The 22,712-nt window shown below is 41.5% G+C and overlaps 1 protein-coding gene across 1 annotated transcript in view; it reads left to right on the top strand.

Annotated features, from left to right (window-relative positions):
- SIDT2 (SID1 transmembrane family member 2) overlaps positions 1-22,712 on the top strand; it is a 1,446,738-nt gene that overhangs the window by 326,514 nt on the left and 1,097,512 nt on the right. Inside the window, exon 5 of the mRNA XM_044080965.1 lies at positions 14,099-14,113. Coding sequence (XP_043936900.1) covers positions 14,099-14,113 — 15 coding nt within the window. The remainder of the gene's footprint in view (positions 1-14,098; positions 14,114-22,712) is intronic.

Below are 22,712 nucleotides of genomic sequence, written 5' to 3'. Positions count from 1 at the left end.
TCTTTAATAGCCATGTATTCACACTAACTTCTTGGAGCTTTTCTCCTCAGGACTCTGCTGAAAATGGATACTAGCTGTTCATTCGGATTATCCTGGTAAAACAAATGTTAAATTAAAATTAAAAAAAAAAAAAACAGGATGCGATATGAAGCTAAAAAGATAATGATGCTTTTGAAGAAACTGATTATGTTGACCAGAAATGTATTCACACTAGGCGGGTGTGTACCCACAAAGAAACTCCAAAAGGAATAACATACAAAGCACACTGAAAAGAACTTGCAGAAAACTCACCAACATGTGAATCAGAATCTCCATCTCTTTTTGGCCATAATTTGTCAAAAGCAGTGGAAAATTCATTACACGGACTTTAAGTTTGAATTATTGCAAGATATACAATTCTGTAGTGGTGACTGTGGTGTCAGCTTTGGAAAACAAGGTATGTAGAACAATGATGGAAGCTTGAGAAGTGTGTTTTTTCTCTGGCAGACATATTGCGGTACTAGCATAATGAAGTGAATGACAATATTAAGTCAGAGGGAGAATATCGCAGGTTGACCTTGCTGTGCTATACTGAGGAAAGGGGGAAAATAACAAATAAGCTATATAAAATGTCCTTAACAATTAAGTGTTTTCCTATGTATATTATTTTTTCTTAATACTTTTCTTAGAGATTAGAAAGTTTCATCCAAGCAATTAAATGATGAGCTGTGTTAGTCCTTGCTTTTATAGTAGCACTCTCGTTCCCACAAATGTATTTCGCAAGATGAATAAACTCATCTTTAAAGACAGGAGTAGATTGGGATTTCCAATTTTTAGTAACAATATTCCTTGTATAGAAAGAATTGACCATAGTAAAAATATTTGTTTTTTAGGAATGACTTCAGGAACATTGAAAAGGATAAGGGAGTCAGAAATTATGCAGTTTTCATTTCCTAGAGCTTTACAAAAAATATCTAAAGTCAAACCAAAAAGGGGGGATTATTTTGCAGTTAACAGCCATATGTATGTAGTCAGCATCAGGATGTCCACATCTCCAGCACTTCATGTCACCTTTCTTGTACATTACTGCTAGTCTATGTGGGGTGCAAAAACATCTATGTAAGAATTTCCTTCTATGTAGGGTGCAAAAACATTTATGTAAGAATTTCCATCTATATACTTGCCAGAACAGGGAAGATGTGGATTCCTTCGCCGACTGTAAACAAAGTTTTTTTTTTTTTTTTTTTTTTTAATCTTTTATCGAGAATACTTGTTTATTAACTTCACTTGAATAATTAAAAAAAATCTGTTTTGCTAAAATAATTTCTATGAATTTTATAAATAACAGATATGTATGAAGTATTCTTGGGTGAGCTGTTAATGTTTGCAGAGATAAAATCCAAGATTTTTGAGATGCTCTTATTGTATGCCTGTAATGTGGGTGTGAGCTTAGCATGTATAAAATCTTTGCAAGTTTGGATGTCCAGCCAGTTGCAGTTTTGCAGACTATGTATATGCTAATCAAATAGTTTGCAGAACTTATTTTATTAGTTGAGAGAAATTGATTCCAATATAATTGGTCACCCTTCTTAAATTGTAACATTTTCTGAGTATCGAAAGATATCAAGTATTCATTTGTGCAAGCAATAGGAAAAATAATTAATAAATTCTCAATTAATTGATTAGAAAACATAAGCTTTTTAAACAACAGTAATATTTGGTTTGTAGGAAGTGTTAAGAATTAGTTTTGACCTTTCACTTTGAATGTATATTTTTAAAATCCATATAAAGAGATTTGGATATATTTGAATGGTTCACGGAATGTCTTATTAAGAAGTAAGCTTTCATGTACTGATTTCCAGGATGATGTATAAGAGGTATTGCTCCAAAGCAACACTGTGTTAATAAATGTAGAGTTTAAGTAACAATCAGTATTTGGAAACTCTATACCTTTTTCATCCCAGCTTGAGATGTGTTGGAGAATAGAAATTCTTATTTTTTTGGGATACCAAATGAAGCTGAGTAATATGTTATTTATTTTTTTTTAATTTTGGCAGATGGAGGAATTATTAAAGCTTGTCCAATGAACAAGATTTTAGGCAACAGTATAATTTTGATTAAGATTAGTCTGGCTTCAAATGTGAAGAGCAGTCTATTCCAACTATCAGTTAGACTTGTAATTGAGTTTATAAGTTGTTGGTCATTAGATGCGCGTGATTTTTTTTTTTTATAATTAGATTCAATAATGACACCTAGGTATTTCATGTGTCTGCCTTCCCAGTTTATATCTCTTTTTGTTCTAATTTTCACAGTAACATTTGTATTCACTAGAAGTGTCTGAGTTTTGTTGTGATTGAATTTTAGACCAGAGATGTTTGCAAAGAAGTCTAGATTATGCAATAAGTGATCTGTTGAATTTTCAATATTATTACAAGTTATTACATCATCAGCAAACAGTTGTCTCTTGGGGAATAACTTGTCTGACACTTTATATCCTTTAACATTGTCATTATTCCTAACACAATTTGCAAGAGGCTTAATAGCCAGGGCAAAGTGTGGTTCCCTATTACAACCTCGAAGGTGCACTTACCCGAATATGTAAAGGCCGACACATCTTCATCAAACCGCGAAAACCTCGATCGTCCTGAAGCGTGAAATCCGAAATGTCAAATCGCCATGGTTGGTCGTCCTGCGGTATAGCTCTGTAAGGTAAGTATGCAATACTTATGGACCTTAGGGTTAGGGTGCGGGTTAAGGTAAGTGCATAAATGGTGGTATATGCAAGATTTAGTGTAGGGTTAGAAGTAGGGTTTAGTTTAGGGATGGAAGTAGGGTTTTGGTTATTGTATGTGTGTGGTTTATTTAGTTTGTTTGGGTAGGTAGTATGTAGCGGGTGGTGGGGTGGGACAACTATGACTATTCGAGTTTTTGAATTTCGCGGTTTAGGGCGTTCGGTGTATTTGTGGTTCTTGGAATATGTGTCTGTGTTTATGTATTCGGTGACTAGGGCTTTCAATATAGACCCACAAAGAGTAATGGGGAGAGGGGGCACTCCTTTTCAGTACTCCTTAATATTTCAAATGGGCTGGATAAATAATATCCAATTTCTATATAGGATATGAAGTTTTCATATAGTTTTTTTAATTAATCCTACACCGTTTGGGGAGAAATTGTATTTTTGCAAAGCTTTAAACAGATATGGCCAACTTAGGGAGTCAAAAGCTTTATCTGTGTCAAGGCTTAAGACAGAAAGCTCTTTTTTTTCTTGTTTGCCAAGTCTATTAAGGAAAGTAGTCTTATTACATTGTCTTGTACCTTTCTGTTTTTGATGAACCCAGTTTGATCTTCATGAATTAATTCTGGAAGAATATTATTTAATCTGTCTGCTAAGATGGACATGAATATTTTGTATTTAATGTTAATTAGACAAAAGGCTGCTCCACCAAAACCATAAAAAAGCACTGACACTAGTGTTAGCGCTTTCATTCACTTTAATAACTGTGAACCTCTTCAGAAAACATGAATCCACCCAGGAAAACATTTAAATACTAAACTCTCGTACCACATGGTTAATGATGTCACAAATCACAAATTCTTTCATTGTTATTAAAGAAATACCTCCTCCAAAAATACTTATTCAAAATTATCTTAAAATGATTACAAAATACAAATTAATAAACAAAATATATACAGCTGATTATTTTAAATATTATAAAATCTACTTGTATAAAAAAAAATGTTATTGCCTGGTTTGCAGGAAACATTTTATATTTATGGTGTCATTCAAACGTGGCGCACGATCTCCACCAAGATAAATTTGCCACAAAGATTGCTTGCATTCAAGCAATGTTTTATAGTCACCTGAAAATATATCTTGACTCACACTGTCTATGACAGAAAAGAAAAAACTTTTTAAAATTAGTGCATGTAATAGTGTGACTAGTTAAGGCATTAGTTTGTTCTTTTTTCTTTATTGCTAAAAGGTGTTTGTAAATTCTTCTTTTCAGACACCTAGTGGTCTTACCTATGTAATAACTAAGGCATGAAAGACACTGTGCAACATACACAACCATTTCACTGTTGCATGTGTAGTAACCCTTAGACCGGAAAATTTTTCCGATGTGACTAAATGTTACTGAAGATGTGTTACTAACATATCTACATTGTCTACAGTTGTTACAAGAATAACTGCCTTTTGTCCGAACAGAGTTTGTACTAATACTCATTTTCGTGTTTGTTCCTTGCTCAAGTAAGTTCTTAATGTTTATAGTTTTCTTAAAAGTGAACCTAGGTCGCATACCTATAATTTTCACTAAATCAAGGTTGCCTAGTATTATTTAAATTAAATTTGAGCTATATTACGCATGATGTTAACTCCGATAGTCAAGCCACAGTCAGTCAAAGACCACAAAAGATTAGCACCTACAATCCACCTTTATTGGGCACATTACAAGTGTTCTAGAATGTGTGTGAATTGAGTTTTAGGAAATTAAGCTTGACAAAATTGTGTGTAACTTTAGTGAGTCAGAACAGCAGGCACTTAAGACTATTAGCACTAACAAACAGCTAAGAGTCATGAGAGCTGATAAGGGTGGCAAAATAATCATTATGGACACAGCAGATTATCTTAAATCCATTGAAGAAATGTTGAAAGACAATGTCACATCTAAAAAAGTGGATCTGTCTTTCATTAAAAGTAGTTATCTAAGAGTGGACACTTTTTTTTTTTTATTTGACATGTTTTGTCAAGGTGAATTAGACTATCAAACTTATACATATTTACAAGTGGAGTTTCCAAAAATGGCAGTGCTTTTTGGAATTCCCAAAGTACAGAAAAACAATGTCAAGCCCCCTTTCAGACCAATTATATATGCTGGTAAGTCCAAGACCGAAACATTGTCCCCTTGGCTGGACTTTGTTTTAAACCCAGTCATGCAGGCTTCTAAGTATTATCTGAAAGATTCATGGCATTTGTTGGAAATTTTGAGGGACTTCAAACCACAAGTTGAACATTTCAATTTTGCTTCTTTGGATGTTGTTTCTCTCTCCACTTGTATTAATCAAGAAGTAGGGATAAATTATCTAAGAGAATATTTGGCCAACAATACTAGTTTTGGTAATTCGAAGATTACTACTGTTTGTGCACTCACGGATCTGGTATTAGGTAACCGTTTTTTTTAGATTCAATGATCAATTGTACAAACAGATATCGGGGGTAACCATGAGGGCAAGAGTTGCCCCCAGCCTTCGCTAATCTTGTGATGGCGAATTGGGAGAGTAAATATCTCAGTAATTGCCAGTATTTAGACAAAATATTGGTATACCGCCCTTACATTGATGACCTTTTTTTCTTGTGGAATGGTAGTCAGGATGAATTTGCTGACTTTTATTTGAATAGCTGTATAGAATTTCTTAAATTTACCATCAGTGGTTTTGGCAATAGTCTTAATGTTTTAGACTTTTATTTGACATTTGATTTTCAGTCTAAGGAATTCATTAGTAGTATTCATAGGCAGTTTTTGCCAATCAGTATTTACACAAAGACAGTTTACACCCACCTCACATGAAAAAAGGAGTAGTGAAGGGACAGCTCATTAGACTCAGTAGATTAACTTCAAAAGATGCTACTTTTTTTAAATAATTGGAGACTTTAAGGTCTCTCTTTGAAGCAAGAGGATACGATAAGTCATGGCTAGAAAATATCGAAAAAGATGTCCTTTGAGAAATGGAAAAGCTTGTCCTATTTTATGGGGTCACACTCAAGTTGTAGTACAACACGATGGTCAGAGAAACGAAGGCTTAAATAAGAACAGTAACAATTTTTCCTGCTCATTTCCATTGCCAATAACAAATGAAATGTGGTCTATAAGAAACATTATAGTAGATCACTGGAAAATAGTACTAGGCAACCTCGATATAGTGAAAATTATAGGTATGCGACCTAGGTTCACTTATAAGAAATCTATAAACATTAAGAGCTTACTTGACCAAGGAACAAACATGAAAATGAGTATTAGTACAAACTCTGTTAGGACAAAAGGCAGTTATTCTTGTAACAACTGTAGACGATATAGATATGTTAGTAACACATCTTCAGTAAAATTTAGTCACATCGGAAAAATGTTCTGGTCTAAGGGTTACTACACATGTAACAGTGAAATGGTTGTGTATGTTGCACAGTGTCTTTCCTGCCCTAGTTATTACATAGGTAAGACCACCAAGTGTCTGAAAAGAAGAATTTACGAATACCTTTTAGCAATAAAGAAAAAAGAACAAACTAATGCCTTAGCTAGGCACACTGTGACATGTAGTAATTTTAAAAAGTTTTCCTTTTCTGTCATAGACAGTGTGATTCAAGATATATTTTCAGGTGACTATAAAACATTGCTTGAATGCAAGAAATCTTTGTGGCAAATTTATCTTGGTGCAGATCGTGCACCAGGTTTGAATGACACCATAAATATAAAATATTTTGCGCAAATCAGGCAATAAAGTTTTTTTACACAAGTAGATTTTATAGTATTTAAAATTATCAGCTGTATATATTTTGTTTATTAATTTGTATTTTATAATCATTTTAAGATAATTTTGAATAAGTATTTTGGAGGAATTATTTCTTTAATAACAACGAAAGGATTTGTGATTTGTGACGTCCATTAGTCATGTAGTACGAGAGTTTAGTATTTAAATGTTTTCCTGGGTGGATTCATGTTTTCTGAAGAAGTTCACAGTTATTAAAGTGAATGATACACTAGTGTCCATGCTTTTTTATGGTTTTGATGGAGCAGCCTTTTGTCTAATTTACTTTATTCGTGTGGTTTCCAAGTTTTAATGTTAAGCAAAGATATTGGTCTGTATGATGTACAAAGGTTGGGTTCTTTATTTGGTTTAAGATGGGAATGATAGACTATTTCCATGACAGAGGGATGTTTGCTGTAGTTTTAACTGCTTGAAATGCATCGAGTAACATTTTTAGGATATTGTCATGTAAAAGTTTGTAAAATTACGGAATTAAACCATCTAGCCCTGGTGCCTTTTTTGTCTAAGATTTTTTTTATTTGTTCCTTTGATTCTTTAAAGGAAAAAGGTTTGTCTATGTTATTAATATTGTGTTTAGATAACTTCTTTTGAATATTATTTGTAAGAAAGTTGTGTATACTTTTATATTCTCATAATGTTTTTTTAAAACACAAGATTTTTTTTTTAAATCTGTAACTTAAATAGTCGGATTTTTTCTAGTGTGTAATATTTTTTATATATTTTTTTCATTTAAATGTTTAGATCTAATTGCAATCCTGTGCAGACTCTTGGGGTTAATTAAGTAAGATTGTAATCTGATTTTTTCCAGATTTATTGATATCTTATGCAGTGTAATATCCTGATATTCCTTGTTCAGTTTACTTGTCAGCTAATGCAGATTTGTCATTTGTTGTAAGTTTTAGTTCATCAGTTTCTTTTTGTATGTGTAATAGTTTTTTTATCCCATTCTTTCCTTTTATTTATATATGCCAGCTTTTGACTTTACCATGTAAGAAAGTGTTCCATGGAATAATATCTGAAACCTCTCTATTATTATTAATGTCTAGGTAAAGCTTTATTTCATTTAGAAACCATTCTTTGAATCCTTGTACTATTACTAGATAAGCAGGTAGTCTATGGTGAAAGTTTAAAGGGTCAGTATTAAGTGTTACATTGAAGATGATAGCATTGTGGTCAGACAGAGCATGATGTCAGTTTTCGACAGTATGGAACTGGTTACAAAGATTTTGACTATGTTAGTCTGTGTGCCAGATCTTTAAGAGCAGTGACAATATTTCAGGGAGGACAGTGTTTTATACAGTCAATGTCAGTTAGGTTTCTGTCATTTTATAGTTAGTGGATTAGGTGGTTCATGATTTGTTTGTATATACATTTTTCCATGATTTTTGCTAGAGGAGGGAGTATAGCTATGGGTCTGTAATTGGAATATTCAGTTGAGGGACCTCCTTTATGTAGTGGGATTACGTAGGATGTTTTCCATATGGTGGGAATGTTAGTATCTGATATGGTGCGGTTGATTAAATTGAAATTGGATAGGCAATGGCATCTGCTGCTATGTGCAGATAATCAGTGGGGAGTTGGTCAGCAGAGAGCGTGGTGGGTTTTAATTTTTTGATCAATTTACTGTTCCAGTGCCTGATGTGGGCATAGGAGAACCATCCATTTTTAAGTTCTGGAGACTCTCCAGGGGCATCCTCACAGGTTAGTCAAGAAAGAGACCTTTAGTTTGCGATGATATCCCTTCTCCTTCTTGACCTTTTTCAAAATATGTCCCAGGAAAGAAGAAACAGAAGGTTAACCATTGTGAACATATGGAGAGGTTTTCTGTGGTGAAAAGTCGTGTTATTACCTTATGAGTTTGTTTCAGATTTAATCCTTTGTGTCAAGTGCCTCATCCTGTTTCATTTTCTTCTATTCCAGTAGAAGAGTATATTTATTCATATGAGTCTGATGTAGACAGAGACAGAGTTATTTCACCTGAGGGTTTCATAGCCCAAGATTCTGAATGTTTAGACAGTGAAACTGAACTTGAGCATATAGCAACTTTCTCCTTTTCTGAGTTGGTCTCCAGACTTAATGATGTGTTTGCTTGGGAACAAGTGGATGGTCCTGCTGAGCTGGACAGATATTGTTTTATTAGCCAAAGAAACCCCACATACTGCACCAATTCCTCCTGTTCTGCCAAGCTTTGGAGGATGCTTTTAATGCTGCCAGATAAGTCCTGACTGTCAGCCATCAGTGCAAAAAAGGCTGATAAATTGTATAAACTTTCTGAAACTAACACATTTATTTTTTCATCTCAGAGTAGACCCAGCAGCCATCTCATCTATTGCTCCTTATGCGAACACTTGTCTCACTACCCTTAAGCCATTTCCTGAGGATAAAGATGGTAAACTTCTAGACACTATGGTTAGAGATTCTTTTCTTACAGGTTCATAGGTAGGTACTAGGCTATTGGCTCTAGGGCCTGTACAAGCCTAGCCAAAAAGGTACCCTGGCTTTCGCCACCCAAGAAAAATATTTTCCTGTTCCCTTGTCAAACAGAACCACAGAAGTGATCCCCGGGGTGAATTTCCTATTACCTATCCAGTCATCAAGATTTTTCTTGAAGAGTGCTAATGAGGAGCTCTGTTTGACATAGGTAGTCTGTTCCAGAGTATGGGAAGTCTCTGGGACAGGAATCTATCCCTCCAGCATGTTCTGTTTTTTGTGGTGACAAGGTTTAGGTCCCTAGAGCGTGTAGCTCGGAGGGATTGTGATTTCATTAAGTGGAGCATGTCCAACAGCTCTGGGTTTGACATAGCTTTGTATATTATGCAGAGATCATCTCTGAATAGGCGATATGCGACTGAGTAAAGCTGGAGTTTTTTTGAGCCTGTCTGCGTAAGGCATCTGTTTGAGGCCAGTAATCCTCTTTGTGAGGTATTTTTGCGGCCTTTCCAGTTGTAGATGTCTTGTGAGGTGCATACCAAAAGGGTCGTTGTACTCTATAATGGGTCTGAGTGATGAGTAGAGGGGAACAATGACCTCTTTTTTTTTTTTTCCTGCATGACAAACCTTTTGCGATGAGGTGTGCCACATAGAAGGATTTCCTGTCCACTGTGGCGATGTGATTATCAAAGGAGAGACTACTGTCCACCTGTGTCCCAAGGTCTCTTATCACACTTTCGTTGTTAAGTAGACTACCGTCTATGTGGTAGTTCATGGGTACAGAGTTTTTACCAAAGAGGATGACCATGCACTTTTTGGCATTGAGCTTGAGACCATGGCTTTGACACCAGGCATCTGTCTCCGTGTGAGGCCCTTATGTAGGATGTCCACATCATTAGGAGTTTCGATTATGGCTCCTAGTTTGCAGTCATCTGCGAATTTAGTTAGCCAAAGACCTTCTGTGTTAGCCTGTACTTCAGAGAAGTAGATACCAAACAGGAGAGGACCCAGGACTGAACCCTGTGGTACTCCACTTGTCACTGGTCTGAAGTCTGATTTGGAGTCTGCTACTTTCACAGTATGGGTTCTGTCCATAAGCCAGTTGGCAACCTATCTTGTGACACAGGAATTTATACCTAGTTTAGTGAGTTTATCTATAATTCCAGAGTGGGGGATGGTGTTGAACGCCTTGGTGAGATCTAGATAGGCTGTGTGAACCACCTTACCCTCATCTATGGCTTTGGTGACTACTTCAAAGAAGTCTGTCAGGTTTAGGAGACATGATCTGTATTTTACAAACCCGAACTGTGTGGAGTCCAGAGTTTGGAGATCTCCAATGTCTTTGTTTGAGTTCCATGGCCTTGCAGATCAGGCTCGTCAGGCTAATGGGGCGGTAGTTCCCAGGGTCTGTTGTGGTCCCCCCTTTGTGGAGTGGGATAACCGTTGCGGTGCACCATTCAATGGGCACAAAGCCTGAGGTGAGGCTATGATTGAACATGGTACTTAGGTGGGGTGCCAGTTCATTCTGTAGTTCATGTAGAAGGCAGCCTTGGATGTTTAAAGGTCCCATTGACGCTGTGTTCTTGGCTTTGGAGAGTGAGGCTTTTACCTGTGCAGCTGTGATTACAGGACCTTTGCATTCTTCCGGTATAAAGATGGGCCCTTTAGGGGGTGAGACGGGGGTAAAGTTAGCACTGAACCTATCTGCCAAGATGTTGGCAATATCATTTGGTACTGTATATTTAGTGTCATTGTGCTGTAACTCAGAGCAGATATGAGTGTTGCCATTGAGATTCTTGACATAGCTATAGAATGCTTTGTGGTTGTCTTTAGAATCAGTGGCAATTTTGTTTTCATAACTAGCTTTGGGCGATTTTATGAGGGATCTCAACTTCTTACTGAGGCTGACCAGGGGGTTCCTCCAATCTGGGATTTTACTCTTTTTTTGCAACAGTTTCTTTCTTCTGTTGTAGAGTTTGTTTATGGAAGAAGACCACCAGATTAGCTTCCTTTTTTGGAGGATAGCATCTTGGTTCTGTTAGGGATAGCATGATACATGCACTCGTGTAAGTGCTTATAAAGTGCATTTGTGGTCTTTAGCTCTCAGAATTCTGAATTACCAGGTCTGTATGTGGGAATTTATACTTAAATGTGATGACAGTTTTGAGAGAACATGCTTACTTAGTCAGTTTGTGGCTAATTTGTGTCGTGTCTAAATGTGCCTTAAAAAGTGTATATGATTGTGCTGCAACTTTTTTTACTTCAGTCACAGTCTTGAAGATTTGGTGGGCACATAACCAAAAGTTTTGAGATGGCTTAAAGTCAAATTCTGAACTCTCCTCTAGATAGAGAGGTTTTATTTGGACCGTCTGCTACGCAAGAACTCAACAGTGGCATGAGAAAGGTAAAAGTATTCAGGGATTTTCTAGGATTTTTCAGGTGCCCAATTTTTCAAATCCTCCACTCCGTTTAAAAGACAAAAAAAAGGGCAGTGACCCCTACTAATAGAAAAGCACACATTAAGAGATGGCAGGAGGGGACTAATTACATTTCCAAAAAGAAAGCAATCTTTCCAAAGAAGGGTCAGGTGCCCTCCTCAGAATAACTATGCCAGAACCCCGGTTATCCCTCACATCCTGCCTGAACAGCTCTTCCTGTTTTACAGAAACTAGCTGTAAATGCTCCTTGTTGGCAAAAGATGGTGTCAAATAAATTGGTTTTGAAGGTGATTCAGAAGAGTTACAGTTGTCAGTAGACAGAAAAGCCTCCTCCTTTGAAGGGAATACCCCCTTAGCCTCTTAATCCAACAGAATTGTTTCCTGTAGTGCTCCAACACGTTAGTTCCAGGAGTCGTAGAGAATGTTCCTACAGATCAAATAGGAAAGGGCTTTTATTCCAGAATGTTTATGATTCCAAAGAAGGAGCACTGTTCATTGATGAGTACTGGGCTAGCTGTTCTTGTAGATCATTTTAAGCCTAGCTATTTTTCTTTCAAATGTGAGAATAAAACCCTGCACCTTGTGGTTGTGAGGTAAACATTTTAACCATTATACCAACCCTCACTCTCTTGGAGGCCAGTTTTGAATCTTTCTTCTCAAAATCTTTTTGTAAAGATTTCTAAGTTCATATTTTTAACCCTTCAATTAGTGTTACCTCTGATCTCAGATCAGAGCTTTATAGCAACTTCAGACCTCAAAGATGCTTATCATCACATTCCCAGTCGCAAGCAACCTGAAGAGATTTCTAAGATTTTCTGTGCCTGGGTTACATTATCAATTATCCACTTTACTCCTTGAATTGTCTACTGCACGAAAAGCGTTCACAAAGTGTCTAGCTCCAGGAGTAGCCCACTGCAAATTATCCACATTCTTCCTTATTTAGATGACTTGGTTATTTGCAAATTCTTTTCCCACTTGTCAGGAGTCCTTAAAGGTTTCTTCATTCTTAGAACATCTGGGATTTCAGATAAATATGAAAAAATACTCCACTTTCACACAGAATTGTGCTTCTAGGATATCAAATAGACACCGTGACTCAAAAGGCTTTCCTTCCTTAGGAAAAATTGAATTTGTAGCTGGAAGTCTTCCTGAGCTTTTCTCACTAGTCTCAAGCTACAGTCAGATTCTCAGGATATTAGCCTTATGGCTTCTATGATTCTCTCATTCCCTAGCCAAGTTACATATGCGAAAGATTCAGTTGTACCTAAAAAAAAAAAAAAACATGCCGACCCAACATTATCATCCCCTGGAATTTCAGATTTCAGTCGTGGGCTTATCAAGGCAGAACTGCTTTGTGGAGCGATCAGATAACTCGCAACCCAGGTCTCCCCTTTTCTTCACCCACCCCAGCACAGTCTGTGTTACCAAATTCTTCAGATTTTGCTTAGAGAGCAGTTTTAGAGGGGGTAAAAGTGAAGGATCTGCGGGGACAGTTCAGACAGTTAAAAGGACATCAGTATTAAAGAAACGCTGGCTGTATGCCATACGGCAAAGTCTCTTATCATTTCTGGGACCCCAGGTCACTTAAAAGATCATAACAGACTGCACCACAAAGAAGTGGTATGTAAACAAAAGTGGGGGTGACTATTAATGATAGATTGGGAGTTAGCCCTTCAGCATTCCTTAAAACTTCAAGCTTCTTATATGCTGTCAGAGCAAAACATAGTGGCAAACAAACTAAACCGATCCTGTGCAGATCTTCCCAAGTAGAAACTCAGTGAAGAGGTCTTCCAGGAGTTAATCCAGATATGAGGGACACCTCAAGTAGATCGCTTTGCCTACTTTAAAAATAGACAACGAAACCTGTTTTGTTCCAGAACTTCCTGCAAGCAGGCCTGGATAACATATGCTGTGTCATTTCCCCGGTCAGTGATTTTCCTATATGGATTTCTACCATCTCCAATGATTTTCAGAGCAATTCTGAAGATTCAGAAAGACTCTCCAAAAATCACTGTGGTGACTCTCCTCTAGCCCAGGCTAAATTGTCTTTCCCTTTATGTGGCAATAGCAAGGGAACATTTATCACAAACTTCTTCACAGACTGGATCTAATTCCACGATAAACTCCGACATAAGACAACTTCAGCTGACTGCCTGGATGATTCAGTTTTGATACCTATTGGGCATATCTTTCATTAGTATGTGCAGCAGGTACAAAAGGAGGCATGAAAGCCTGCTACTGGAAAGTCAAACATTGGCAAGTGGAAGAAATTTTCTTGTTGGTGCATAACCAATGACTAGGAACCCATCAGAGATTTTGTACCACTAGAGTTTTAATATATGTGTGAGTTACTATCGTCTGGCCAATATATTACCTCTGTTAAGGTCCATCATTTGGACATTTCTGCATGTCTGACCATGGATCCTCTCTTTTTGTTGTCATACAGTTTTTAAAAGGAGATGTTAAGTTGTCAATCTCGCTTTCATTCTTGCTGGATGTGTTCGGAGCCGATCCTCGGCTCCGACTCGGCCACTCTAAAAGCTCGAGAGCTAGTTCCACCGGCTCGAGGCTCCCCTATATCCCACAATGCTAGGCGGTAACTCCTCAGATCTCGTTTGCCGCTACAGCGATCGAGGTGTGTTCCTACCGGCTCAGGTTAGTTTTTGGGTAAAGAACTAGTTTCTTAGCCTTTTTTCCCTTGTTAAAGTTAGTTTTTTATTTATATAGTTAGTTTGGAAATAGTCTATCCCATTTCCGTTAACTTTCCACCCCCTTTTTTCCACAAATCTCTAGAATTTTTCCCTCTGGCCCTAGGCCCAGTTCCTCCCTTCCTAGTGAGTGACTGTGTTTTGTAGGGATTTTTATTTCTAGTTACTATAATTTATTTTAAATTAATTTTAAATTACTCCTAAGTGTAATCGGTGTGTGTGTGCTTGTGTTATTACACTTTCCCTTAGATATGTCTAAGGAATCAAAGGTCTCAGGCTTTAAGAAGTGTGACTCGTGCTGTCAGAAGATGTCTCTGACAGACGGTCACACTTCTTGTGTGTACTGCCTGGGACCTTTGCACCTGCAGGACTCATGTGCTGTTTGCCATGGCTTCAGCCCTAGAGTCCTGCAGGAGCGAAAAAATAAACTTATTTTAAGGGGCTTACTTAAGCCTGAGGGTCCCTCGACTCAGTCATTGGGGAAACCCTCTTAAGTCTTCCAGACCTTCGGCTCCAGCATCTGAGCCGTCTTCTGGAGGCCCTAAAGCTATTCGAACATCGGCTCCGGCCGGAGCCGATGAATCTCGAATACAAGCCCCTACGGTGTCCTCGGCTCCGGCTGGAGCAGAGGAAGACATTACTCTGTTGGCTCCGATTATTTTATCGGAACCGACATCTAGAAAAAGGTCCCGATCTCCATCTATTGGCTCCGTTCATTCGGCTCCAGCATCACCCTTGCTGTCTGAACGGAGCCATAGATCCCACTCTTCTAGGTCTTCCAGGTTATCGGACCATGACCTTCAGAGAGAAGTGAGTCGACTTCTTAAGTCCGAGGCATTAGCCCAGATGCTTCAAAGTCCAACTCAACAGTCGAGACCTACTCCTATCACTCAAATTCCTCCTCTGACTCTTTTGAGTTCGGAGCCGGGGCGGCTCGGACCCGAGACTGTGGTAGCATCGGAACCGATACCTTTGTCTTCGGTTCCCTCGTCAGCTCCGATGTCTTCCTTGGAAGAATCTCGGCGCCAGACTTCCCTCGTCGTCTCCGAGGGGGCGAGTGGCATCGGACCCTTGTCCGACCCCGCTCTCCCTCTCGGTGCTTCGGCGCTGGTGAGTTCGGCTCCGACATCAGCCTCGGAGCCATCACTGTCGGTGCCGGGGGAGGTTTCCAGTTTTTCGGAACGGAGACCTCTGGCTCTGCCTGATAGGGGTGCCTTCGAGGTCATGAGGAGCGTGTTGGAACCAGGTTCAACTCCACAGTCTGTTCTTTCTTCCCCTCCCCCTATGGTGCCTCCGGTGATTTCTACTCACTCTCTCATCCCCGACTGTAGAGAGCCAGCTCCTCAAGTTTCCCCTGTGGGGATCTCCTCCTCTTCAGAGGCCCCTCCTGACCCTGTAGGAGAGCCCCCTAGAAAGAGGCAGTGCAAGAGGAAGCACATGGACTCCCCTGAGTCTGTCACCTCTGACACTGATTTAGAGGATTCTGAAGGTTCCCCTCGTTCCCCCTCTGAAGATGTCTCCTTTGTAGACATCCTTGAAATCTTAAAACAGAGGGGGAATTGGCCATCCCTCAACCCTTCAGAGGATGAATCAGTGTATCTTGAGGCGTTTGGCTCTCGCCCTTCCACCTCCTGGGTGTCCCCTCCCTTTGACCCCCTTATGCAAGTGGTGGCAAAGAAGGCTTGGGCGGCTCCTGACTCAGTGGAACCCACCCCCAGGAGACCATCAAAGTTCATCACTGCCCCCAGGGATAAAGAATTTCTGACCAAAGGCGTCTCTGTTGATGCTATGGTGGTGGCTGCGGCTACCAAGAAGGAGTTAGCTGATCCTTCGGTGCCTGTTCATCCTCCTAACAAGGAGTCTAGGTCGATGGACAGGTACGGGAAGCGGATGTTCTCGTCAGCGACCTTTACTATGAGATCGCTGAATTACCTGTGTCATTTTACTCGTCTTCAGAAGGATTTACTCAAAGAAGTGAGTGAAATGTTGAAGGACCCAACAGCTGCGGGTTTTCAGGATAGGATGAACTCTCAGCTGGCTACCCTTAATTCTATAACCAACTCTTCCATGCGCCTCCTTTCATATGCCATGGATGGAGCACGCAGAGCGGCAGGTACAGGTGTAGCCTTGCGTAGGCACGCCTGGATGCGGCTTTGTAACTTTGCGGACCCTTTTAAGGCGTCCTTCACTAATTCCCCCTTTGATGGGTCATCCCTTTTTGGTCCTCAAGTGAAGGAAACCCTGACTAGGTGCGAGACTGATGGCAAGACTCTTTCTGCCGTTGGAGTCCGTTTTTCTACTCCTTCTTGACCTTACCCCAAAGGTCAGAAGGGGGGAAAGATGTGGTTCCGCAAACAATCTCAAGGAGACTTGCCTGACGCACAGAGTCGTTTCCCCTCTAGAGGCAGAGGGGGGAACAACAATGGTAGACACCGTCCCAGGGGCAGAGGGGGCCCACAGAATCAGGGCAGTCGAGAATCCTTTTCCGACAAGCCCTTTCAGCATCCCTGAGGTGTTGCCCGACTGCCCACCTTCGGAGGCAGTCGGGGGAAGGTTGTCACTGTACCCAAAAGCCTGGCTATCCCTAACTCAAGACAAGTGGGTACAGTCTATCATTTCCGAAGGCTACAGAATCCCTTTCCTTTTCATTCCGAAGCAGTCCAAAAAATCCCTTCCAGACGTTCCACCCAGTCAAAGGGAGCAAGCAGCATTAGAAATTTCAAAGCTGCTCGCAAAAAGAGCCATTCAACCAGTTCCAGCAGACAAATAGGATCCGGAATCTACTCCAAATTCTTTTTGGTTCCAAAGAAAACAGGGGACTGGAGACCCATTTTGGATCTCAGCAACTTGAACAAGTTTGTCAAGAAAACAAAGTTCCAGATGGTCACGCTGCAGTCCTTTCTTCCCCTTTTGGGGCAGGACAACTGGATGTGCTCGATAGATCTCCAGCGTACTATCACATCAAGATGAGTCGACGCTCCAGGAGATTTCTCCGCTTCAGGCTGGGAACCAGTCATTTTCAATTCAGAGCCCTGCCCTTTGGTCTCACTACAGCCCCCCGAGTGTTTACCCAACTGCATGGCAGTGGTAGCCTCTCACCTGAGACGACAAGGATTCCAGGTGTTTCCTTATTTAGACGACTGGCTCCTTACAGCCCCCACCAAGCATCTTTTACTTCTCGACAGAGACTACACCTTTCACACATGTCAGGCACTAGGCATTTCAATAAACTACGAAAAGTCTGTCTTGTCGCCTTGTCGTGTTATTACCTTCATAGGCGCAAATCTAGACACAGTCAAGATGTCAGCCAGACTCACAGAGCAGAGGATAGCAGACATACACAAACAGGTCTTTCTTGTCTTGCAGAGCAACAAAGTCAAAGCCAGACTGATCCTGAAAGTCTTAGGGATTATGGCGGCGGCCATCCCTCTCCTACCATTAGCTCGCTTCCATATGAGAATTTTACAATGGATGCTCTTCACACAATGGTCTTACCAAAGTCTCCCAATGTCCCATCCTATTCGGATAACTCAGTCGCAAGAATCATCTCTATTGGTGGATCACATCTCCTCAGCTTCTCCTAGGGAGACCTTTTCCTCCCCTCCGGTTGCTACAGTGACAACGGACGCCTCCCTGATCGGGTGGGGGGGGGGGCATTTCCAGGGCAGGACAGTCCAGGGCATGTGGCAACCGTTCGAGTGCCACTTGCACATAAACGTCCTAGAGATGAGAGCAGTGCTTCTAGTGTTGCAAGCCCTACAAGACTCTCTTCCCAAGGGAACTATAGCAATTCAAACAGACAACATGTCTGTAGTGTGGTACATCAACAAACAAGGCGGAACCAGATCTTACCCCCTATGTCGAGAGGCACTCAGACTGTGGCAATGGGCGATTTCTTCTCAGCGATTTCTGTTAGCAACGCACATCCCCGGGAAGTCCACTGTGATTGCAGACAAATTGAGCAGAGCTATTCTCATGCCTCACGAGTGGTCTCTGAACAATTCACTGTTGGAGAAAGTTTTTCGAAAGTGGGGCAGGCCTTGCTGCGAACTTTTCGCTACTCCCCAAAACAGCAAGTGCGACGATTTTTTCACCCTCTTTCCCCAACCAGGCCACCCCAGCAGAGACGCTCTAGTGCACGTTTGGCCCCGGGGACTTCTGTATGCCTTTCCTCCCTTCCCACTGATATCCCAGCTGATACAGAAAGCCATCGCTCAGGAAGCTTCCATGATCCTCATTGCCCCTTACTGGCCTCGACAGGTTTGGTTCCCTTTTTTCCACCGTTATCTGTTGGAACAACCTTGGCATCTGGACCCAGTTCCAGACCTCTTGACCCATCAGTCGGGTCAGTTGCACCACTCCCTCCCCTCTCTGAACCTCACAGCGTGGTTCCTCCAATTCCGACTTTAGCCAGGCTTCCTTTGATATCTCACTCAGTTAGAGATATCTTGATAGCTTCTCATAAATCTTCCACTCGGAAGATTTATCTTAGCAAGTGGAAACGTTTTTCCTATTGGGCGCAGTCAAAGGATATAGATCCTTTCACTGCTTCTATTCAAACAGTTCTAGACTTTCTAGCCGAACTTTTCCACTAAGGTTCATCCCCATCTACCATTAGAGTTCAATTGGCAGCAATATCGAACTTTCATGTTGGAGTCTCAGAGTCCTCCATTATGTCTCACAAACTCTGCAAGGCTTTTTTAAAGGGAGTTTTTCTCCTCAAACCACCCATCAGAGATCCTCCTCCTCAATGGGATCTCAACTTGGCTCTGACATCCTTAGTTCTTCCCCCCTTTGAACCTGCGGCTTCATGTTCTATAAAGTTGCTTTCTTGGAAGACGCTCTTTTTAGTAGCTATCACCTCAGCTAGAAGAGTCTCCGAACTCCATGCTCTGTGTAGTCGACCCCCTTATCTGGTATTTCATAAAGACAGGGTGTCCTTGCGTATTAACCCGTCCTTTTTGCCCAAAGTAGCTTCATTGGCAAATTTGAGTCAAACCATTGAGCTTCCTGTTTTCTTCCCAAATTATTCTAATAGGTCAGAACAAAAGTTATACTGTTTAGATATTCATCGCCAACTTAGGTACTATTTAGACAGGACCAAACAATTCAGGAAATCTGACCGTTTGTTTCTTATGCAGAAGGTAGAATGGGCCTTCCAGTTTCTAAAGTCTCTCTCTCTAGATGGCTTACTTCGTTGATTACCCTAGTGTATGAGATAAGACATCAACGGTTGCCATCCAAACCCAGGGCTCATTCAACTAGAGCTTTAGCCACTTCTATAGCTTTCCAAGATAGGCTGCCTATTGATTCGATTTGTTCTGCAGCTACTTGGGCTTCTCCCCATACCTTCATTTCTCATTATAAGTTGGACTTGGCCTCTAGAGACTGAGCCAACTTTGGTTCCACTGTACTCAAGAGTCTGTTCCGATAGGCCACCTGGGACAAGGTGCTAGGGACGCGGTCCCATCCAGCAAGAATGAAGGCAAGATTGACAACTTAACATTTAGAAGTTATGTACCTACCATAACGTTCCATGTTAGTTGTCTTCTTCTCGCCTTCTTTCTTGCGTCCCACCCTCCTTCCCCCTAGCCAGGACAGACCTAGAGGAGTTTTTCTTGGTTCCTTATGGAATTTTATTGCTGGCATTAGCTTTCAAACGAGATCTGAGGAGTTACCGCCTAGCATTGTGGGATATAGGGGAGCTTCGAGCCGGTGGAACTAGCTCTCGAGCTTTTAGAGTGGCTGAGTCGGAGCCGAGGATCGGCTCCGAACCCATCCAGCAAGAAAGAAGGCGAGAAGAAGACAACTAACATGGAACGTTATGGTAGGTACATAACTTCTAATTTTACACCTGAGGCCTCCTGGAAGATGGGTTCCTCCTCCTTGAAATCTTGGTTTTGTGCTAGAACAACTGTCACCTTTTGAACCTTCCTGTCAAGCTTATTTAAGGTTCATTACCAGGAAAACTGCTGCTCTTGTTGCTCTGACAACTAAAAGAAAGTACCCGAGTTGCAAGCTGTCATGGTCTGAGAAACTTAACTGATTTTCCACAGAGACAGGGTCACTCTGAGCACAGTCCCCCTATTTCATGCCCAAGGTTCATATTGAATCAAGCCATCGATCTTACTTTTTTTCTATCCAGAGCCTAAAAAAGGGAGAAAAACATCTTGCATACGCTCGGTGTGCATAGGCAAATCAGGTTCTGTCTTGACTGAACTAAGTCCTTTAGGAAAGCTAACCAATTCTGTTTTCTACTCTGGGACAGAAAGTTTAGCCCATCTGTAAACAGACTATGTTGTGTAGTCCCATCTCGCCTACATTCTTACTCGTGGGTTTGGAGCCGAATATTGGCTCCGACTCTGCCAATTTTTACTAGCTCAAAGTCTCTCATTGGCTGAGCTAAGAGGGTATCCCATGGTGCACTGCTCCCTATCCCCAGATCTCGTTTGCCGCTTGTATAGCTCGGACATGGTCTCGCTTGGCTGTGGCTAAGTACCCTCTCTTTTACTATTTCTCTTTGAGAAAGTTGTTTATTCAAACCCAAAAGCTATTTTAATAGCTATTCTTGCTGATCGCTAATTTGTGTGTGTGTTTCAGTGCTTGTGTTAGTTGTTTGGTTTCCCTCCTGTTCCAGCGGGCTAGGCCCGTTTTAGTTAGAGGACCTAGTCCTCCCCTCTGTCGTTGTATTAACCTTTGGTCTTGTGTTTCCTGAAGAACCATTTCAATTAGAGGCTGTGTCTTGTGTGAACCGTTTAGATTAGAGGTTCTCAGTGTGCCTGTTGGTTTTAGTACCTGGTGTTCAAAATTGTGTGGTATTTCCCGCCATTTTTTGCGAGTTATATCTAGGCTTCCTTTACCGTTCATTGTAAAATGTCCAAAGATCAGAAGGAACATAAGCCTTCTGGCTTTAAAAAATGTTCCAAATGTGGATATAAAATGTCCATCACTGATGGACATTCTGTGTGTGTCTACTGCCTCAGAGCCATCCATTTACAGGAGTCGTGTAGCTTTTGCAACGCATTCAGTCCTAGGGTGCTCCAGGAGAGAAAAAACAAGTTAATTTTAAAAGGACTTTTAAAACCATCTTTTGAGGAAGCTATTGATTCAGCTTCTAGTACTAAGTCTAAAGCTTCCAAGTCCAAGAAAAGGTCTCCTGCTCCATCTACTACTTCGGAGCCCCCGGAGAAGATTACAGTTTTGGAATCTACCTCCTCGGCTCCACTGTCTTCGGGGCCGCAGGAGGGTATCTGTGTTAACCGAATCGGCGTCTGCTCCAATTATCTTTGAGCCCATTCAGAGCCGATCGTCCAGTGTCAAGACTTGATTCACTGGATAAGAGATCCCAATCTCCATCTATCTCCTCCAAATCCTCCAGGCTTTCTGATTTGGATGCTGACAGGGTAGTGCAGAGGCTCCTGCAATTGCCGGTGTTAGCCAAATTGTTTTCGGCTCCGACCCACTCTGCTCCGGAGCCAGTTACCATGTCCGTTTCGATGATTCCTCCTCCGAGCCCTTCCTTGTCATCGGAGCTGGTATGCTCCCCTCCGAGTGATGTTCCTGCGCCGGCTCTGATACCCCCTTTGGGTTTACCGGTGCCGACTTCGGCTCCGACCATTGTGGTTCCGTCCACAGGGTTTGAGACTCAGGTCTCTTCGGTCGGGCCCAAGGGGGATACGTCGGGACAGCTGTCAGTTCCGAGTCTCCCACTCGGTGCATCCGGGACCCCAGTCCCAGTCGTGGCCTTGGAGGCCGGTTGGTTCTCGGAGCCAGGAGGACCTGCCTTTGAGGCCATGTGGAGCACGCTGGCAAGATCGTCAGCTACATCATCCGGGTCAGTCATTCCGTCGCCCACCACCCCGGCGAGAGCCTCTGATACTCACCTGTCCTTAGACAGCAGAGCACTAGGTCCTAAGGAAACCTCCACGAGTGGTCCCCAACCTTCTGAGGGTCTCCCAGAGTCTTTGACTGAGGAGCCCCCTAGAAAGAAATTGTGCAAGAGGAAGCACATAGACTCCCAGGATGAGTCTTTCACCTCCGATACTGACCTCAAGGAATTGGAAGGGTCCCCCAAGTCTTCCTTTGATGATGTTTCCTTCTCCGATATCCTGGAGATACTGAAACAGAGGTTGGCCTTCCAAAACTCCTTCCGAGGAGGAGTCAGTATTCCTTAAGGCTTTTGGCGCTCAACCTTCCGCCTCCTGGGTGTCTCCACCCTTCGACGAACTGCTTGACCTCATTTGTCAAAGAGTGTGGGAAAATCCTGATTCTGTAGAGCCCGTGCCCAGGCGTCCCAACAAGTTCCTGTTCGCACCTCGGGGAAAAGAGTTTCTATCAAAAGGCGTCCCAGTAGATGCCATGGTGGTGGCAGCAGCCACCCAGAAGGAAGTTGCAGAATCTTCCTAATCGGTTCATGCTCCTAACAAGGAGTCTAGGACCATGGACCGGTACGGGAAGTGTACCCTATCTTCAACAACCATCACCTTACGGTCGCTGAATTATTTATCTCACTTCACACGGCTCCAGAGAGATCTCCTCAAAGAACTGGGAGATACTCTTATGGGTAACATACCTGAGGCGGTAGCCCAGACGGTTAATGCACAGGTTCCTACCCTCA

Source organism: Protopterus annectens, chromosome 8.part0 (assembly GCF_019279795.1).
Source record: "Protopterus annectens isolate FY-2018-M chromosome 8.part0, PAN1.0, whole genome shotgun sequence".
NCBI classification, from domain to species: domain Eukaryota; kingdom Metazoa; phylum Chordata; order Ceratodontiformes; family Protopteridae; genus Protopterus; species Protopterus annectens.
Note: the sequence above shows the minus strand (reverse complement) of the source record. Positions and strands in the feature narration are given on the sequence as shown.